General features: G+C 58.9%; 7 protein-coding genes across 7 annotated transcripts; 5 read left to right on the top strand and 2 right to left on the bottom strand.

Moving 5' to 3' along the window:
* Positions 1-805: 805 nt before the first annotated feature.
* CH63R_11443 (Aldehyde dehydrogenase) lies at positions 806-3,050 on the bottom strand (the record flags this gene model as incomplete). The annotated part of the gene is made up of 9 exons (XM_018306417.1): positions 806-1,092; positions 1,276-1,588; positions 1,683-1,715; positions 1,781-1,841; positions 1,921-2,136; positions 2,207-2,264; positions 2,414-2,443; positions 2,512-2,626; positions 2,745-3,050. 9 exons carry the CDS (start codon positions 3,048-3,050, stop codon positions 806-808), a joined length of 1,419 nt encoding a protein of 472 aa, XP_018153258.1.
* Positions 3,051-4,735: 1,685 nt separating this feature from the next.
* Positions 4,736-5,124, top strand: CH63R_11442 (putative Alcohol dehydrogenase; the record flags this gene model as incomplete). Its single annotated transcript, XM_018306416.1, has 2 exons — positions 4,736-4,854; positions 4,953-5,124. The coding sequence occupies 2 exons, from the start codon at positions 4,736-4,738 to the stop codon at positions 5,122-5,124; spliced, it is 291 nt and encodes a 96-aa protein (XP_018153257.1).
* A 14-nt stretch (positions 5,125-5,138) lies between these two features.
* Positions 5,139-6,299, top strand: CH63R_11441 (Alcohol dehydrogenase; the record flags this gene model as incomplete). Its single annotated transcript, XM_018306415.1, has 4 exons — positions 5,139-5,319; positions 5,370-5,966; positions 6,051-6,157; positions 6,240-6,299. The coding sequence occupies 4 exons, from the start codon at positions 5,139-5,141 to the stop codon at positions 6,297-6,299; spliced, it is 945 nt and encodes a 314-aa protein (XP_018153256.1).
* A 1,406-nt stretch (positions 6,300-7,705) lies between these two features.
* Positions 7,706-8,364, top strand: CH63R_11440 (cytochrome P450; the record flags this gene model as incomplete). The annotated part of the gene is made up of 3 exons (XM_018306414.1): positions 7,706-7,850; positions 7,916-8,259; positions 8,332-8,364. The coding sequence occupies 3 exons, from the start codon at positions 7,706-7,708 to the stop codon at positions 8,362-8,364; spliced, it is 522 nt and encodes a 173-aa protein (XP_018153255.1).
* Positions 8,365-10,239: 1,875 nt separating this feature from the next.
* On the top strand, positions 10,240-12,127 carry CH63R_11439 (BZIP transcription; the record flags this gene model as incomplete). Its single annotated transcript, XM_018306413.1, has 3 exons — positions 10,240-11,345; positions 11,430-11,477; positions 11,569-12,127. 3 exons carry the CDS (start codon positions 10,240-10,242, stop codon positions 12,125-12,127), a joined length of 1,713 nt encoding a protein of 570 aa, XP_018153254.1.
* Positions 12,128-12,944: 817 nt separating this feature from the next.
* On the bottom strand, positions 12,945-13,946 carry CH63R_11438 (Duf427 domain protein; the record flags this gene model as incomplete). Its single annotated transcript, XM_018306412.1, has 3 exons — positions 12,945-13,369; positions 13,457-13,830; positions 13,918-13,946. The coding sequence occupies 3 exons, from the start codon at positions 13,944-13,946 to the stop codon at positions 12,945-12,947; spliced, it is 828 nt and encodes a 275-aa protein (XP_018153253.1).
* A 3,152-nt stretch (positions 13,947-17,098) lies between these two features.
* Positions 17,099-19,541, top strand: CH63R_11437 (fungal specific transcription factor domain-containing protein; the record flags this gene model as incomplete). The annotated part of the gene is made up of 3 exons (XM_018306411.1): positions 17,099-17,191; positions 17,436-18,774; positions 18,874-19,541. 3 exons carry the CDS (start codon positions 17,099-17,101, stop codon positions 19,539-19,541), a joined length of 2,100 nt encoding a protein of 699 aa, XP_018153252.1.
* Positions 19,542-19,970: the final 429 nt, after the last annotated feature.

Genomic DNA, 19,970 nt, shown 5'->3' with positions numbered 1-19,970 from the left:
GCCAATCCAATGAACAGACTTGCTTTAGTCAATGAATAGCGTCGGCATTGGGTGGACTGAACTAGCTTCAGTCAAATGACTATTGCATGGCAGACTCTATCTACGGAGAATTCCACCTTGAGCCAGGCAAGGCAACCCCTCCGACACTGGGCGAAAGATCCTAACAATGGAACTTCCCTACCAATAGTTAACGCCGATCCCAGCGATCACTCCAGTTTTGGGTCCCTCCCCCCCCCCCATTCCCCCATGTCCACTCACTCTGTAGTAGCTAACAAGGCCCGCCCGGCCTCAACACCGATCGCGGAACTATTGCCGTACTTGGACATCGCGGGTTGCGCGTTGGAAGACCGGTCTCCGTCCCCGCGCGTTAGCTTCACCTGACGCTGCAGCTCACAGAGTTCCCAGGGGGAGGGAGGGGTTCTGCTAGAACGGACTTGGGCTCCGCCAATGGCCAACGGCGAAACCTTACAGTGGCGATGCTCTCGCTCCATAAATTGCTCCAGAAAGCGGCCGACGGTAGGTCGCGCCAGTGTCTGTTTGTCTGGTCTGGCCTGGCCTGGCCTGAAGGACTCGCCTCAACGGAGTCATCACCGGTGTAAGTCCACGCGTGCCTGGGTGCTGCGAAGCCGATAATTTCTCCTGGCCCAGTTTGCATGGAGACTAGAGAGGTGCAGAAGAAAAAAGACTGCCGCACATTCTGACTAGAGTCAAGACGTGTTGTGTTGTATTGCTTTATTTATTACATCATGATGGCGTGAAATGCAGGCAGTCAAGCGGATTCCCTTCTCCCCCCTACTCTCAGAGTTCATGCCTTGGTGACATACAGCGACTGCACGTTGCAGTACGCCTTCAGGCCGCCGGCGCCGTACTCGTAGCCGATACCGCTCTGCTTGTGGCCGCCAAAGGGCGCGTCGTACTGCAGCTCCAGGTGGGTGTTGATCCAGATGTTGCCGGCCTTGAGCTTCTTGGCGATGCTCTGCGCCTTGTCGAGGTCCTTGGACCAGACCGAGGCGCCGAGGCCCATGAGGGTGTCGTTGGCGCGGCGGATGACGTCCTTCTCGTCGCTCCACTTGAGGACGGGGAAGACGGGGCCTGGGATGTACCATGTTAACTTTGGTCGGGGATTTACCTTGTTGCTTTGGTAGAAGAAGAAAAAAGAAGAAAAAAAAACGCCAGTGGGAGAATAAGAAAAGGGGATCTGGGGAGGGGGCGAAGGGGGGGGGGCGAGAGAAATTGAGTTTCCCCGTGCATGTAAACACCGACAACACCACTTACCAAAGGGCTCCTCGACGACGATCCTCGAGTCGTCGGGCGGGTTGTCGACGATGGTGGGCGTGATGAAGTAGCCCTTGCCGTGGGAGGAGGCGGAAGCCGTAGACCCGGCGACGACCTTGAGCTTCTGCTCGTCAATGTCCTTGAGCAGCTCCTTGACGCGGTCGAACTGCATCTGGTTCTGGACGGGGCCCAGGACGCTGCCTTCCTGCTGGCCGTCGCCGATGGGCAGGTTCTTGACGAAGTTGGCGATCTCGGCGACGAGCTCGTCGTAGATGGCCTCGTGGATGTAGATGCGCTTGATGGCGACGCAGACCTGGGATCACGGCGACAGCGTCAGCGAGTTGGGTCCCCGGCTATGCAAAGTAACCCACGGGGGGGAGGGCTTCTGATGAGCAGATTCAACGTACCTGTCCAGAGTTGTACAAGGCGAGCATGGCAATCTGGGTAACAAGTCAGCATGGGGTTCTGCATGCAAATCCAAGCAAGAAACATCCGATCGACTGACCTTGGGCGCGACAGCCTTGACGTCAACGTCCGGGAGCACAATGGCCGCATCGTTTCCACCCCTGTTAGATCACACACAAACACACACGGGTCAGCCATCCGCTCGCCGTCTTCATGCCCGTTTGCAACAGCTCCACTTACAGCTCCAGGGTGACACGCTTGAGGGTCTTGCTGCAGCTCTCCATGACGCGCTTTCCGGTCGCGGTCGAGCCGGTGAAGCTGACCTTGTCGACGCCCGGGTGGGAGGTCAGCCAGGGGCCGAGGTTGTCGTCGCCGCTGAGGGCCTGGAAGACGCCGGGGGGGAAGAACTGCTGCGCGAGCTCCGCGAGCTTCAGGTCGCAGTAAGGAGTGAAGGGGCTTGGATCGTGTCAGCTCGCGAGCCTTTTGGCGAGGCGCGCCCGGGGGGGGGGCATGTATGAGGACTTACGAGGGCTTGAGAATGAAGGCATTTCCAGTAACCAGGCCGGGTCCAATCTTGCCGCAGGCTGCATATTCCATGTCAGTACGACAACATTGGCGCTGAATTGTTATCAGCCGAGAAGGATCATACCCAGAAGGACGGGGACTTTTTTTGTTTGAAATGTTAGCAACCTGGTCTACGAAGTGAAGTCTTTGGGTTTGAAGGGCCACTTACAGTTCCAAGGGACAATGCCGACGGCGACACCTGGATTCCGGAGTCAGTCTCTCATCCGTAAGCAGACCCGGGGCTGAGTGAGGGCATATTCTACGAACCCAAAGGCGTGTATCTCGTGACGACCCGGCGGTCAGGGTTGTTGTCCACGACCTCTTCGGGGAAGGACAGGTTGGACATTCCCTTGAAGTGCTTGGTGGCCTCGGCGACCTCGAACTGTGAGAATTGGAGCTATTCGCGGCGGCGGGGGGTCAGCTACGACTGAAGGCGGGCGACGCGGGCGTGCCGGCTTTTTTTTTCTTTCTTTTTCACGGGGTGTCTCGGTAGGACTCACGGCCTTGCCCTGCTCCCTGGTGAGCATCAGCGCAAACTCCTCGGCGTGCGCCTCGATGGCCTCGCCGAATCTCGCGAGGGCCTTCTGGCGCTCCTCGTACGGGGTCTCGGCCCAGGCCTCCTGGGCCCTCTTCGCCGCCTGCACAGCTCTGTCGACATCCTCGGGGGTGGACACGGGGACCTCGGGGTTGGCCTCGAGGGTCGACGGGTTCACGCTGTGCCTGGTCTTGCTGGTCGTCTCGAGCTTGCCGTCGATGACATTGTAGAACCTGGTCCAGTCCAGCTTGGACGTACCGTTCGTGGCCATGATGGGTATGGGTGAAGTGTTTCTGGATGTTTGGCTCGTCGAAGGGGGAGCGGGAAGTCACGTTGCGGACCGGACGTGATGTGGGAGGGAGTGGTCAGGGTCGGATGCTTGTACTTGAGAACTTGGATTGTACAAAAAGATCGGGTGAAGAAAGCGCAGGGACAGGAGAAGAAGTAGAAAAGGGGAGAGATATTCTCTCTGTCTCTCTCCCTCTCTCTCTGTCTCTCTCCCTCTTTCTCTCTCTTTCTCTCTCTCTCACTTCGCTTGCAGGCTTCTTCCCCTCCCCTCGTCCCTCTTGTTGGGAGTAAGAGGGGTTGACAACTGCTCACTAAGAATATGCAACAAGGAACCGGTGGAGGAAGTGGACAGAGCAGGGCCCAAAAGCAGGGATTCCATGTCACCCAGCCGAGGCGTGTCGTCCGGAACCCCACCGGCGATGTCACGATGGCCGTAGACTATTCGCGATTGACATAGACTACTTGCAGGAATGGAGTCTGGCTCCGCGGGAGGCGGGGCACAAGGGGGGAGGCCCGGGAGGGGGACCAGACAGCCCATTGCCATTTGGGGTAGTTCACCGATGGGAAAAGTCCCCTGGTTGAGACTGATCTTCTGGGTGTTTGTGTTTGGACTGTTTCCGTTGTTGTTTGTCCCACCAAAGATGCCTACCATTACTACGCTGTACGCTTGTATGTGTGTGTGTGTGTCTGCAAGTTCCACCGCACCGACAACACATCAGACTGACTACCTTACCACCGATATCAGCCAAGCCAAGCTGAGACGGGGCCAACGTTGAAACGCGCATCTCTTGATCGGCTTGTGGGAATCCCTCCCCCTTCCCCTCCCCCCCCCCCAAAAGGCTACGTACCTTTTGTCGTTTCTTTCTTTCATTCTGCTCTACCTGTACCTTGAGTTGCCGACTTGGTTGCTGGCCATGCTGACTGACACAGGTTCTGCTTCTGCTGCGGTCGCTCTCGGATCCCGTGAGGGGCGCCGGGCAGGGGGAGAGAAGAGTTGGAGACGAGAGAAGACGGGACGAAAAGGGTTCGGCAACGTGCCGTTTGCCCCCTCCCTCCTCCGCCCTCCTCCGCCATTCAGTGGCTTCTTCCTCCGCCGTTACTCTTGTTGTTGGGTGTTTCTTGAGCTGGGAAACACTGACTCGACCCCCCTCAATCTGCGCCTTGCCGCGCCTGCCACCTAGCTCGCCTCGTGCTGGCTTTGGGAATGCCTCCCTCCAAGGTTGGCCATGCATACCTGTATATCTTCAGGCCGAGCCGAGCTTTCCTAGCCGATGGTTGGTTGATGGTTGGCTGATGATGGTGTTGATCCCGCCGGCTCGGCGCCGGCATGACATGGCATGGCATGGCAGATGGTGCCCACTCCATCCTCTCCCCTCGTGTCCTCTGCTTCGGCAGTTGGTGCGGTGCACTGCCGGCCCTTCGCGAGGTGGCACATTGGAGCTTGATCCCGACGATCTGGTTCAAAGAAGGCATTGTGTGAAGGGGGGTCCAGTTCAACACGTTCCATCCATCTGTCTCACTCCCGGTTTCGCCGTGTGTGCCCGCGGGTGTCCGGTTTCCCGACGAATATAACGACAATGGCATCCCCCAATGTTGTTCAGCGCCATGTCCCCCAACCCGGCGACAATATTTGAATCGTTGACATATCGCTATTATATGGCGACCACCATGGGCGGCGAGAGCAGCTTCAACCGCGCCGTCGTGTACACGGAGCCCGGCACCACCAAGACAGAGGTCGTGGAACTCCCGATTCCGAAACCTGGCCCGGGAGAAGTCCTGGTTCGTCTGTGAGTCATTTCCTCCCCCTTTCCTTGGGTCTTGTTTGTCCCTCACGATGTTTCATGTTTCTGTTCGGTTGTTTATATCGAGGCACTGACCATTGTAGGCAGTACTCCGGGGTCTGTCATACTGATTACGGGTTTTGCATGAATGCATTCTCATCAGTACCCTTTCCTACACCCACAGGTATGTCACTGAGGTCACAGGATTGCCGTCGTGTAGGCCGGATTCTGACAGCAGGTATCACAGGACAAGTTGGTGGTCACGAAGGTCAGTGAAATTTTGAGTCGTGATGGCCGCCGGCATCTACATCAGACAGAATGGAACGCACGCATCCTTTCTCCCTTCTTGCAAGTCACTGACGCAGGACCCAGGAGTCGGCGAGGTTGTTGCTGTTGGAGCTGGCGTCACATCACCCGCAATCGGCAGTAGAGTAGGCATCAAGTACGCCGCCGATGCGTGCCTAAACTGCGGTACGCAGCCCTCGCGCGCGACATCTTCCCGGAGAGCTTGGCACTAACAGAAATCGTCCCGCCAGACCGTTGTCTCCAGGGCGGCGAGTCATCATGCGCCGAGGTCAAGCTGTCGGGTTACTTCACGCCCGGCACCTTTCAGCAGTACTGCCTCTCGACGGCGCGGTATGTCACGCCGGTCCCGGACTCCCTGGACTCGGCGCAGGCGGCGCCCCTGATGTGCGGCGGCCTCACCGTCTACACCGCCCTCAAGCGCGCGGAAGCCCGCCACGGCGACTGGGTCGTGGTCGCCGGCGCCGGAGGGGGTCTCGGCCATCTGGCGATCCAGTACGCGCGCACGCTCGGCTGTCGCGTGCTGGCCATGGACCTCGGCGCGAAGGAGAAGTTCTGCCGGGACCTCGGCGCCGACGAGTTTGTGGACTTCACGACGTATCCCACCGAGGGCGGCCTCTCGGCAGCGGTCAAGGACATCACCGGCGGCGGCGCCCGCATCGTGCTCATGTGCTCGTCCAACAAGAAGGCCTACGTGCAGGCCCCGACGTGGCTGGGGTTCCGGGGCAAGCTGGCCTGTCTCGGCGTGCCCGAGTGCAGCAGCGTCTTCATTGCAGACGTCGACCCCCTGCTTGTGGACGAGCTCACCATCTTTGGTACGTCCACGTTCCGGCTCGGATGCTCTCGGCAAGTTTACGAAGCTCTTGGCTAAGGCGGGTGACATATTTGAACATGAACAGGCGTGAAGACCGGCAACCGACTCGAAGCCAAGGAGTGCTTGGAGATCGCAGCGAGGGGCAGTGTAAAGACTCACTTCCAACTTCGGCGAATGAGAAGTCTGACAAAGGTAAAGTCCGGATCCCGAGACCGATCGAGGCGACGATCAATGATGAGATGGGGCAAACGCTGACCGGATGATGACCTTGCAGATATTCACAGAAATGGAATCCGGGGCAATTCAGGGACGAGTGGTCATAGATCTGAAGTAGAACATGCAAATACCTCGTAGACTACTTATTGCCGGAAACCTAAATAATCATGTTGACTTCGTCTCAAAGAATCACGCGAGCTCCACGCTGGGCTGACGTGAAGGGGCAAACCTTGGTCCAGATTTCTCGTCCAGGCCCCTTTCAACGTCCATCCCCGACCAAAGCCGGATCGGAACGTGGGACACTCGGCACGCCAAGACATGGGAGGAGTCCTCCAGCTCGCGTGCCGATCGTCAGCTCGAATTAGAGTTCGTTTCCCGCTCATAGCCGTTGAGGGTCTCGCAATCCGGCTCGTGGAGTCGGCAACTCAAGCCAGCGTCACGCGGCCGCCACCGCGCCACCGCTCGCTTGCCCGCTAATATAAAGATAGTTGAGGCTTAAATCAGCCCATTGCGGGGAAGTACGAACCGGGAGCTCCCCCCCCCCCCCTTCTCCCTCGGATCTACGGATGCAACATCGAGAAACGGACGGGATGAACGGGCGGCGTCTCGCAAAGAAACAAAGACCCGCGACCCGGCGATCGGGTGCCCCCGAAACTACCGAATCAGTAACCGTTGATGATTTGAAGTCGGTTCCCGGCACGGAAACAATGGGGGATTCTCCATCAGGCCAGTGAGACGTCAAAGAAGTGATCAACGTCCATGCTCTGCCCAGGATCCGACGACGCGTTGAACAGGGCCAGTCAAGTGATTAGAATGGTCAAACTGTCTAACTGGTTCTCTGTATTGGAGTTTCTGTAATGCATAGGAACAGCAGATTATCTGACTCGATTTGACGTTGGCTAGGTTGATTCGGTTCGAGTGGATGCAGGCGAGGTATGCTTCTGACACGTCGATTTCAGTGTGATGTTATCCGCCTACGCGGCCCCAAGTCGCTTGCTTGTATTGGCCCATTGGGAACATTGAAGATACGCTTCTGATGCGAGCCGTCGCCATGCGGCTCATCCACTCTGTCGCTATGTTATGTCCAACCTCCATTAAGTAGGCCTAGTGGTGCAAAACATTGTGAACCTGCCTTGTGATTGTCCTCCTCTCAGTTTCAATGTCGTCCCTCGCTTTTGGCATGTCACTTGGATACGAAACAGTATGGCCGAACTGAATCCCATCCCGGCTCATTATTGCCTCTTCTTCCAGGCGAGGACGCAGCTTGTTGGCCTATCGTGCGGCATTCCACCGGCTGAGCACATGTGAGGGGCCGCTCTTGGCGAGACTGTCCAGCTTGTGGATCACTTGGCGGGCAGTCAAGCAGCTGCACATGTGGAAGTTCAAGACCGCAACAACAAATATGGCGCTATCGTTAGGATTGGTGGGAGTATACTGGGGCTGGTGGGAGTACCAAACAACTGCCTTACATGTCTCTTTGCCTCAGGCCCTACTGAGTTGTCCATCAACAACCCCAAGGCAGTTATGCTAACTCACTCGAATCGCTCACCCTACTTTAAAGGCCCGTGGTACAGCGTCCTTTATCCCATGTACTCCTTGCAGCCTGTCCGAGACAAGGAGGAGAATGCTCAGCGCCGCGGGGCTTGGGATCGGGGGTTCAGCTCCAAAGGTAACACTCCTCGGCCACGGAAACGCCGTTCCAGTCGGAATGCGACATCTGACTTCGCCGACCAGCACTCAGAGACTACGAGTTCCTGGTCGCAGATTACACCAACCAGCTACTCTCGCAGACCGACGCACACAAGGGGGAAAGTTCCATTCTCACCGTTCTCACCGACTGGTTCAACTTTTACAGCTTCGACGTCATGGGAGACCCGAGTTTCGGCAAGTCCTTTGGCGTGCTGAAGGAGAGTATCAAGTACTGCTTCATGGCCTCCTTGCATCAACACATGCAGTCTATCGGCATGTTCAGCCACGTGCTCTGGCTTTTCCCCATTTTGAGGAACACGCCAGTGCTAAACGCGAACAACAAGCGGTTTCGGAGGGTTGTCAAGTCTCGGGTGGACGAAAGAATCAAGGTGGGCAGGGCGAGCGCATTTCATCCGGCAAGGCCGAGACAGATGTGAGATACTGATGTACGAGTGTCACAGAACCCACCCAGCCGTCCCGATATCTATTCGTAGATACCGGAAGACAAACGAATCTCTGGAGAGGCCGACGTGGCAAGACAAGCTCAACCTGTACGGCGATGCCTACCTCATCGTTGTGGCCGGAAGGTAATCATGTCTCGCCACCGCTCCGGGAACAACTTCTTGTGCCACTTAAGCTATAAAACGCCAAGAGTCTGAACTGCCTAGTGACACAACCGCCGCATCCCTCATCTGTCTCTCTTTGAGCTAGCTCAGAGACCATGGGTTTACGGCCGCCTCAGGGAGAAGATCGACGGCTATTTCACCCGGCATGCGGAGCCTGAACACACTCAGTTGTCCAAGCTCCCGTACCTGCAGGCTTGCATCGACGAGGCGTCGCGCTCTCTGCAGGCAGAGATTCCCATGTCGGAAAGCAGCTTGGGCTGGTGGTAATACGGTACCGTGTCAGTCAGATCATTCACCAATACGACGCGGGGCTCGCCCAGGGGCAAATGGCGCGGGACTTCATCGAGGTAGAAGGGGATGGGCTTACCCCGTCGGTGCCAGAGCTCAAACTGATTTTCCAAGCTGAGGGAGGCTTTTTTTCCTAACATGAGGGTTAGAATGAGATGGCGGTCTGGATGGAGGTGGCACCCCGGGCAGAATGTCTCATCGAGCACCCCTTCCTAGGCAACGACTTTTGAAGCGAGGTATCCGGCGATGCATCATGAGTGAGGTCCACATCAACTACACGACCGTCTAACTCGACAACCAGCGGAGTTGCCACCTATCGTAGGTTGCTGTGGCGCTGGTGTGGCTACACAAGGTGGATGACATGCAGGGTAGTCAAGAGAGCGGACGGACCTGGCAGTCGCTTAAGCTTCTGACAGAGAGGCGAGGAATGCTTAAGCGTACTAATTTACCCCATTTGAAGAAATCGGGCAATGGGTCTGGAGCAGCCGGCATGTGGCAACTAAGACATTCCAAGGCGCGTGTGCCTCGCTGCCGGTCCCCGACGACGGGGGTTCCTCGAGCGTCCGATTCGCTGCAACTTCCTGCAAGTAGATGGGCAAATTGGAGTTGCGGAGGTTTGACGTCCGAACGGCCAAAACTCTATCTATCCAAACAAGCTCACGAACGAACGCGCGAAACCTACCAGGGCAGAGTTTCGGCCCAACGGCACTGGCGAGTCCCATTTCAATTAGTCAGTTGGTCAGTTGTTCGGTTGGTCAATGAGTCCAGGACAGACAGACAGACAGACAGACAGACAGACAGACAGACAGGCAACGCAACGCGAGGAAGAGTGCGAGGAGACGCCTGGTATCCAAGCCAGGCGAAGAAAAGTGTCAGATCCACGGTCCAGCAGATCAGAGATCGGAGACCAAAGGGGTAGAACAAGGTTGCCAGCATTCTATTCCACATTCTCTGACCCCTTGCTCTTGGACGCTGTCTTTCTTTTCTCCCCCCTCTCCGCCCCCCTCTCCGCCCCCCTCCCTTTCCTCCTCCTCGCTGTGAGAAGTGAATCCTCTATTCGGAGAAATTAGCCCTGCTGCGTGGGAAAATAAGCTTTATGGCCATCCCTTCAACTATTGGTTTCTTCCTTCCTCCTCCAATTAGTTGTGTCTGTATATCATTGACGTCCGCTCGATCCACTTCGGCACATCTGCTGTCAACCTTCTTCGACACAATCTAGGCCCCCCCGTCGTTCTCATTGTTGTGGTTGTTATTGTTGCCATCCATTTCTCTCTTTACGCTGACATATCCGGATTCTCCGTCTTTCCCACCCAGCCAGCCAGCCGGAACAGAATAGAAGACGAAGCACGTCAAACACACAGCCGTAATAGTCTGTGGCCCCCCCCCCCCGGCGCATCCGCGGTCTTCTCCCTTTTCATTGTTTTCCGTCCTTCTTCTCACTCTCTTTCCGGGGCTATGGCGCCCGGTGGGCATCACGACGATGACGCCCCCACCCCAGCATCGGCATCCAGTGCTCCGCCAGCCAAGGTTCCCTCGGAAAAGGAGCTCGCCCGCAAGATCCGGAAGCGCGAGCTCGACCGCCGCGCCCAGAGACAGGCCCGCGAACGCACGCGCAACCGCATCGCCGAGCTCGAGGCTCTCGTCAAGGAGCTCAGGAAGGATGACTCGACAAGGCTGTCGGCGTGCATGGAGCAGCTGGCCGCCGTCACCTGCGAGCGAGACCGCCTGCTCAACGCCTTCAAGTCCATCGATCAGACGATCCGTAACCATGTGCCGAGCCGTCTGTCGCCACAGGGAACAGGAACCCGAACAACAGCGGCGAAGCTACCATCCCCCGCGCCACCCCCAAGATCCCTGCCGGACCCTCGGGATGTGATTCGGGATCCGATGCTGACGGGGCTCCCGGCGCACTCGTACGCGGCGCCCATTGGCCTGCTGCCCCAGACCCCCTCCTCCTCCTCCCTTTTCGACGCCTACGCGTACCACGGCAGCGGCCAGGGGCTCGTCGGCAGTGTGCCGAACGGACTTTCGGCGACCAGACTGCACGCGTCGAGCGTCGACGCGCCCAGCTCTACGTCGGACAGCCAAGACTTTGTCGAGGAGCTCGACGACAACGACGACAATGACGACGGCGACGACGGCGACGGGGATGAAGCCCACGACGATCCCAGGGTCATCGTGCCGCCACCCGCGACGCCCTGTGACTGCGGAACGGTTCGGACGCCGACCGGCTCGTCTCCGCCCAAGGTCAACGTCTGGCGGGCCGTCAACCAGGTCTTGGCCAAGCGGTGCCGCATATCGAGGAGGGCGCACGCGGCCGAGGACGCCGACGACGAGGACATCCCCGTGCGGGCGATTCTCGAGGGGTGGGAGGCGGCGGCCGAGTCGAGGCCGCTGTCCAGGCTGTGGAAGAAGCTGCGCAGGGTCGACGAGCTGTGTTTCCAGGTCTGCCCCCCGACGGAGCGGCTGGCCATCCTCCGGATGATGCACCTTCTGCTGCAGTACCACTCCGATCCCACGCCGGACCGCCACGCCAAGTTGCCGACGTGGTTTCTGAAAAGGTATTTATCGAGAGACGGTCCGTCGCGCGCGACGAGACGAGAAGGAGATGGGTGGGATCACTTCCGCTGACGCGATACATACAGGCCATCGCAAGCAATACCTCACTCCTACGCAATCGACTTCTTCGTTTGGTAAGCAGCTGACCTTCTTTTCCCTCTTCCTCTCTCTCTCTCTACCACGCCTCATCAACCGAAATCGGCGACGCTGACATGTCGCGTCCAGGCCCGGCGTCCGGGAGCGTTTTGTCTTTGGTCAGCACCACTACTGCAACAACCAGTTCTGGGACCTCTTCAGCCCGAACCTGCACCTCCTCTGGCCATTTGAGTTCCGCGACGCCTACAAGAAGAGCGTGGTCACGGGCCAGTACCAGATATCGCCCATGTTCGAGCAGCGGATCGCGGACATCAACGCGTGGACCATGGGCGGCGACTTCTTCGCCCGCTTCCCCGAGCTCGTCGCCGATATTCCCTCCTTCCAGTCCGTCCTCCGGTCCCTGTCGTCACCGCCGCCGCCGCCGCCGCCCCTCGCCTCGCCGATGCCGCAGCAGGCCTCCCTGTCCCGGCTGAAAGAACGTGGCGAGCGGCTGTTGCTCCTCGAGCAGCAGGCCGCCGCCGAGGAGGACCAGTCGACGCAGGAAGGCATGGATTGCACGCACGCCATGCAAGCGTTTCCCCCGGGCCTCTATAGTATGGCGCCCCCGGGGTTCATGGACGATTTTATCCCTCAAAGTTTCGATGCGAACGGGGTCGGTTCGTACGAGCCGATGTCCGGGTACTTCTGAGTCGTGGCACACCGCAGACCGACTGGGCAATAAGAATCCAAGTGTCATTCTAGTCACACTCTACTCGGGCCTCACAGGTCATAGGGTATCATTTCTTCCATCCGGCGGGTCAAGGTTGAGTAGATCCAGGTCACTGGCTTTTCCCGAGTCGTGAGAAGCGTTTAACAGTGGCGACGTGCCATCAGCTCGCAACACTGCTGGGCAGGCCAGTCGGGCCTCACGGTCCGACTGCATGAGAAGTCTCAAAATATACTGCGACGTAACCTAGTAGACCTGAGCGTACTACTATTCCACATTGCACACCACATCTGTTGGTACTATTCACTGGAGTCGAATCTCAGAGCAGCAACATGGAAACATCACGGCGAATCACGACACTCCCTCTCGGATTCTTGAGGTTGAAAACGAAGCAAGAGCTGCCGTCTGTGACCCTAGTCCAGCAGAGGACGACGTTGAAATATTGGTATTTCATCCGTGGGTTTTGGACACCAAATATTCCGGGCTCAGGATCAACCTGATGTGCGATCTTGGAACTGTACATGCATGCTGCGTGATCAGACCACGTGCCCGGCGGGCGGCTCCCGACGGCCTATGAGCTGAACAACGTGTAAAGACTTGGACTGTCTGAGATCCGAAATACAGGAATCAATGGAACAAAATGAGAATAATTACCGCCTGGTCGGACGACTCAAGCCATGTGTCCGTGTGCTGTTCCGTAAGACTCGGGTTCTGCTCTCAAAAAAGCGCAACCCAGTTGTTCCCGGCACGACAACATCTTACAACTCAAGCTCCTTCCCACCCCCCCTGAAAACGCCATCTATGAAAAGAAGGTTGTAGGCCTCTCCAAGAGCTCGCCATCCAAGAGGATGTCGACCTTCTCGTTGTAAAAGCACAACAGACCGGCTATGCCCGCGCTCTCGTGGGTCGGGAGTCTGTAGTACCAGATCAAGTCCCTGTGCTCCTCGCCGTCGACTACGACATGGTAGTATTCGGCGTCGCCCTTGTACGGGCATTGCGTGACGAGCTCGCTCTTGCGGAGTGCCGCCTGGTCGACCGATGCCAACGGAAGGTAGTATCTCGTGGGCAGGCCCGTCTCCAACAAGTGGACGGCGAAGTCGGTCTTGGCGACGGTCTTCCCGGCCACCCTGACCTCGACCGGCCGCGAGGACGGGAGGACTTCGATGCGCTTGAAGGGGTCTTTGGGGTGGACGTAGATGGGTGTTTCCTCTTCCAGCCATCCATCTGCGTTTGTCGTCGTCGTTAGCAAATCTCCTGGCGGGGGGGTTCGAAGAAAAGAAAACCCCCCAATCTCCCGCGCGATAACCTTACCCATGCTGCCAAACTCCAATCGTACCATGCCCCTCAGCACGCCGCCGAGCTCCTCGTCGTCGGAAAACCTCAAGGCGCGGTCGGTCGCGACGCTCTCGCTGCCGTTCTTGCCGGGGATGGTGACTCGGATGACGTGTGCCGCCACGGCCGAAGTATCCTTTGGCGACGGGATGTCTTGCTTGTCCTCCCAGCTGCAGTTTCGGAGCTCCGATGTGGGTACGTAGTACTGAGGGTAGGCAACATGCTCCCAGACGTGGATCGCCTTGGTGGTGTCGACGATGTATGTGTGGTTGAGTATGACACGGACGCGCCGAGAAGTGGGTTGGCTCTTGTGAGGGCCGTTGGTGAGGAGATGCCGAGCAAGCTCGGGAAGGCTGGGTTCTCATCAGCACATGGTCATATAGTGCACGACATCCATATAAGGTCAGCAGCAACTCGTCCGGTCCGAAAACTGTACTCACTCGGCTCGAAACTGCCCTGGCTTCGACATCATGAGGTTCTCTTCCGTGAACAGATAAACGACGCGGAACGTTGGATACCCCGGGTAAAACAATCAAAAAAAGAGGTTCATGGCTCGGCCTCTTGTGTTGCATACAATTCTGGAACACCCTCATGGCGCTGCGGCGCTTCAACCCCGCATTCCATATCAGAGTGACGTCTGGCATTTTACATAAGCTTTGTCAAGAGCCCCGACCGTCCATGCCACTGCCACTGAATACTGGCGGCTCCGGTCGCCGTCCGCAGAGCCCGGACCCGTGGCCGGTGATATTCAATGACACCAGCAAAGAGTGATGTTTGACGTTGTCCAGCTTATCAGGCAAACCGCAACCATTGCATCAATATCATTTCAATTACCTGCCACCATGATCAAGACTAGATAGAGTCAGCCCTACGAGTGAATGTCTGAGACAGCCGAGAGAGGGCTTATTAGTATTGTCAAGCCATCACGTCATCAAACGGGGTGAGATTGGCTCCGGTATAAACACCTCCCTCTTGCCGGGGAGGTGGGGTCACGGACACCAAGGTCACCCGAGAGCCCGCCAACGCCTCCTCGATCCAGCCCCCTTTGTTAAGGGAGCGTCCTCCATTGGTTGTCTCCACATCCGCAGGGCAGCCTCTTGTGTACACTCTGTCTCCTTCATAGCCGGTTTCCCCCCCCTCGGTTGTGCAAATATACGAGATGACCGAACAAGCCGCAGCTCGCCGTTCTTTCCTGGCCGGACTACTCGACCGGGCCGTCGGGTGGGTCCTCGGTCTCCCGGCCGAAACCTCCGGCTACACAACCCAGGCCATCAAGGTACCCCTCCCGGACGGCGCCGCACTCGCCGCCGATCTTTACCGGCCTACGGACCACGACCCCCTCGGTACCGTTCTCGTTCGAACCCCCTACGGCCGCGGCATCATCTTCTCGCTCGTCCTCATCCGCATCTACGTGGCCCGGGGATACCAGGTCCTCTTCGTCAGCTCCCGAGGCACCTTCGGCTCGACAGGCGTCTTCGATGGCGGGCGCTGCGAGGCCGACGACGGCCAAAACGTCGTCGCCTGGATGAGGTCGCAGCCCTGGTACACCGGCACCTTCGCGACCGTGGGGTCGTCCTTCTTGGGCTTCACGCAGTGGGCCCTGCTCTCGGATCCCCCTCCCGACCTGGTCGCCGCCGTCATCGGGATCGCGCCCCACGACTTTGCCGAGCGGCTCTGGGGCACGGGGGCCTTCGCCTTGCAGCAGCACATCTCGTGGACCGACACGATCGTGCACCAGGAAACGCGCGGCCTCTGGCAGCAGCACACGGCCATGAGAGACGGCGGCCACCTCGATCCGCTGACGAGGAGCGTCCCGTTGGAGCCCGCGCTGAGGCGCTACTTTGGCGACCGGGCTCCGTGGCTGTTCCACAACATCAGCCACCCGGACCTGGACGACGAGAGCTGGGCGCCGCTGAGGCACGGGAAGGCTCTCGAGAAGGCCGATATCCCCATCCTGCTCACGACCGGTTGGCATGACGTCTTCTTCGAGCAGACCATCGAGCAGTACCACGCACTGAACCAACGGGGCTGTGTCGTCGCGCTCAGGATCGGCCCCGGGGCCCACTTGGACGCCTACGGCCCGGGGGATTCGGCGAGGGAGACGCTCCAGTGGCTCGACGCCCATCTCGCCCGGAAATCCACGGCCGACAAGTTCCCCGCCGTGAGGGCTCGCAGGTGCGGCGACGCGCCGGAGTGGCTCGAGCTGCCCAAGTGGCCGCCGCCGACGAGCCATCGGGAACTGTTCCTCGCGGCGGACGGGAAACTCGGACCCGAGCAGCCTTCGGACGCGGGCGTCACCGCCTTCACCTTCGATCCTTCGAACCCCACGCCGACCGTCGGCGGTCCCGTCATGATCGGCGGCGGCAGCGTCGACGACACGGCGCTTGCGCAGAGGGCCGACGTCGTCACCTTCACCACGGCGCCGCTGGCGGAAGCCCTCGACATCATGGGGAGGCCGTCCGTGGACCTGGTCCACTCGAGCGACAACCCGTTCTGCGACCTCTTCGTCCGCCTGAGCGTCGTCGATGCCCGGGGCAAGTCGCGGAACGTCACGGAGCAGTACCGGCGCCTGACCGCCAGCCGCGACCCGAAGCTGATCGCGATGGACCTCTTCGACACCGCGTTCAGGGTCCCGGCCGGCTCCAGCATCCGCCTGGTCGTTGCCGGCGGCAATTTCCCCAAGTACGGCTTCAATCTGGGATCAGGGGAGGATCCCGCCACCGGCACCACCTTACGCCCGGCTCGGCATACGGTGCATTTCGGAAGGGGAAGAGATTCGTGTCTGGTGCTTCCTGTCTCGAGCTAGTCGCGGGCTTGGGGAGTGTTTCTTAACAACTAGTGAGGGGGTTTTGATTTTGCGTGGTATGTTGCATCTCATCGTCTGCACGTCCATAGATTGGCGTACAGTGTACTTGGCGCCAGTGGATGGTGTCTTCTCCAGATACGTTCTCGACTTGGCTTATCCGGGCTATCACTATGACCACTGGATCAATGAATGATTCTCACTTTCCGAATCAAGCTTTACGGTCTATGGAGTTTCGAGTTGACTTTGATGTTTAAGTCGGGGTGGCAGTGACACTTTTTCGACTTTTACTGTGATGAGAGACTATCTATCGCCAAATAATGAGAATCCAAGCAATAATAAATAAAGAGAAAATCCCACCAAAAACAAACATTACGGAGAGGACTCTGACAGATATAGGTAGCATTGTTCACTACAATGACTGGACAACTTCAGACACTAAATAGTTGGTAAACCAGGGTGAGAACAGTCTTGTTTCCAATGCTATACTCGGCTACCATAGGCTTCAAGTTCGCCTACTTTCGTTCGTCCTTTAGTAAATCACATTAGTTACAGGTGTTGAAAACACTGTCAATATATCCCCGGTCACCACCACCCAGCTTCTTAATTAAAGCCTCTAGCCTACGGGCTAAATGTCGGCGTTTCTGGTCCCGTCTGCTCCGGTCGGCCCGGCCCCACTTGTCACTCACCCCCTATAAGCGTGTCTACGTTACGCATCAAGGTCGCTACAGTACGCGAAGCCAAATGCAATGCTGACTGGCCGGCCCCCCCAGCCAAGTGCCTCCCGCCTCCCCCTCCCCCTCCTCTTCACGCCCGCCATGTTCAACCTCAAGTTCATCAACACCACAAACGTCCCCGTACAAAAGCGCAAGATTGCTCTACACGCATGTGACACGTGCCGGAGACGGAAGGTCAGTTCAGTCTGTCCCCCCTGCCTCCACCCCAATGACACAACACAACACAACACAACACAGCAGCCGGATCTTCTGCTGTACCCTTTGATCCACACCGTTCCATCCCAACTCGATCCCACAGGTTCAGTCAGTCTGGCGCCCGCGCATGCAGCCAATCGGATCGCGCCTCGTCGTGAAGAAGTTCCATGCCTATCTGAGTAGACAGGACGTGAATGAGTATATGTGTTGACCGTTGTTACAGAAACGATGTGAGCACCCGTTGGGCGAAGGGGAGTCGCCGCCTCCGCACGCGATTCACTGGCGGAAGAGGGGGCGGTTCGCCGACTCGGCTTCGTCCACGGCCGCCGTCGATGAGGATTCCCCGGAACCAGCGGCAAGTTCCGCGGAACATTTTCATCCGCAGCAAAGCCCCACGGCCAGACGGGCCAGTAGTGCCATTGAGGCGCGTCGGGAAGCCGGTATCGACGACGATGGCGCTTCAGAGTCCATCCACGTTGCCAGCTCCGCGCCTCCGGTACGGGGCGGCCCAGAAGCTCACGTGGCGACCCCGGCCTCGCCGGCTGCCAGACCCCCCCGGGCAGCCGCCGGGGACCGGGCGCCTCGGAGCACCAGCCCGTCGCTCAAGGTCGACGAGGACTCCAGCCAGCACAACGACGACAGGTTCGTGGGCGACCTGAACCCCGAAGGCATCTTCCTCGCCGACAGCCCCGGCACGAGTCGCGGCTTCGCCGAGTCCAACTCCGTCGGCGTCTGGTACTCCCGCAGGACCGACAGGAACAGCCTCACGACGGAGCTCGCGTCCGCCGTCTCCGTCGACCACGCCGAGCACCAGTTCCTCGCCGTGCTGCCCAGGCAGGAACACTACGACCAGCTGAAGGCCATCTACCTGCGCGACGTCCACCGCATCCTCCCCGTCATGAACGTGGACCTGCTCGAGAGGCCGACGTCCACGATATCGCAGGTCCTCTGCAAACAGGCCGTCTGCCTGGCCGCCGGGTCCAACCCGGGCGCGAAGCCCTACCTGACGCTCGGCGAGCACTCGTCCGAGGCCCTGGCCTATCCCGAGTTCGCCCTGCGCCTCTCGTCCGCCATCCGCAAGGCCCTCGGCCTCGGCCTCGTCGGGGACCGCGTCCAGGCCGTCGCGATCCTCGTCGTCCTCTCGCTGTACACCCACTTTTCCCCGGACCGGCACCTCTCCGCCGAGCTGGCGGCCCAGGCCGTGAACAACGCCCAGACCGTCGGCCTCCACCTCGAGAACCCGCCCGCGCGCTCCGAGGACCCGGCCTACCTGACGCGGCTGTTCTGCTGCGTCTGGGCCATGGACCAGCTCAACGCCGCCTTCCACGGGCGGCCCGTCATCATCCACGAGAGGGACCTGGGCCGGAACATGGAGGCCTGCATCGCCGAGCAGGACAGCTGCTTCCGGCTGTTTCTCGAGATCATCGTCCTGCTGGCCTGCATCATCGATCTGTACCGGCCGGCAGCGAAGAACACCGGCTGTGTCGTCATGGAAAACCTCCCGAGCTTCGACAGTCTCGTCGAAAAGGCGCAGGCTCTTGGTGTCGAGTCCCGTCTCCTGGGTGAGCCTAGCGCTGGCCCCTCAATCTCCCCTCCTTCTCCCCCCTCCCCCCCCCCCCTTTTTTTGGAATGTTTCGGCGAGATACTGATTTGTGCCGCAGCCTCCATCGAGCTGCTCTACCACGGCGTTGCCATCCTGTCCTGCCGGATTCCAATCGGGTCAACACGATCCGATCACCTGTCGCTAGCAACTACCCGACAGTCCCTTTCCGCCGTCAAGATCACGACCATCGTCACGGACTTCAGCAGCTCGCTGCCGCACATGACGTTTGTGCCGTACGCGGTGTCCCTCTCCCTGCGAGTCGCCTACAGGGAGCTCCGGTCCAGCAAAGTGCCGATGCTGACCGCGAGGTCTCGCCGCCAGCTGCAGTCGACGTGCAAGATCCTCCGGGACCTGGGCGGCATGTCGCGGTCCGCGCTCGTCATGGTGGACCTGGCCGAGCAGGTCATCCAGGAGATCGACCAGGTCTGCTCCAACGCGCTGAACGAGCAGCAGACCGGCGCCAACGGCCCCGCGGACGCGCCGAGCACGCCCCGTCAGGAGTACCACGCGGCCGCCGGCGCGGGACCCGAGATGGGTGGCGATTCGGAGATCGAGAACCTGCTGTCACACGGCGAGCCCGCTGCGGCGTTCGACCCTTCGCTTTTCGAGGGGCCTGCCGGGTTTGACGTCTTTGAGTTCTTCGACCCCGGCGATCTCAACGCCATCGATGCCATCCTGGGAGGCCACGCGGCTCCGGGCGTTGGACAGCTAGATCGTTTACTGTGACGAAGTTGTTGCTCCTTGGAAGTGCACGCGCGGCGGGCTACAAGAGCAGATCAAGCGGGCTTCTAGAGACGTGTCGACACTCGCACGATTCTCAGCATCGGCCGTCTCATAATCCACCCTCAAGTCCCCTGGGTGAGCGCATTTTTGGAGGCTTCACTCTCACTTTCTCCAGAGGTGATTAGAGTGAGAAGGCTCATTGCATTGGGCACTAGACGCACTGCATGTTGGCGTGGAAGCGACGAAGTGTCCAAGCATTTGGTTGTACGGTCGATGGGTGACAATCCGGATAATTCGGACATGGCCCAAGCAGAGGAAAAAGGAGGTGTTCCATGGCATCAACAGCCTGTCCCCGGATGAATGTGGCGCTTCGCGGTATCAACCACTACTTCGGATCCGAGTCGAGCCTGATAACAATCGGCTCCGCGATGT

Source organism: Colletotrichum higginsianum, chromosome 8, assembly GCF_001672515.1.
Source record: "Colletotrichum higginsianum IMI 349063 chromosome 8, whole genome shotgun sequence".
NCBI classification, from domain to species: domain Eukaryota; kingdom Fungi; phylum Ascomycota; class Sordariomycetes; order Glomerellales; family Glomerellaceae; genus Colletotrichum; species Colletotrichum higginsianum.
The sequence above is the reverse complement of the archived record's forward strand: the minus strand, read 5'-3'. Positions and strand labels throughout refer to the sequence as shown.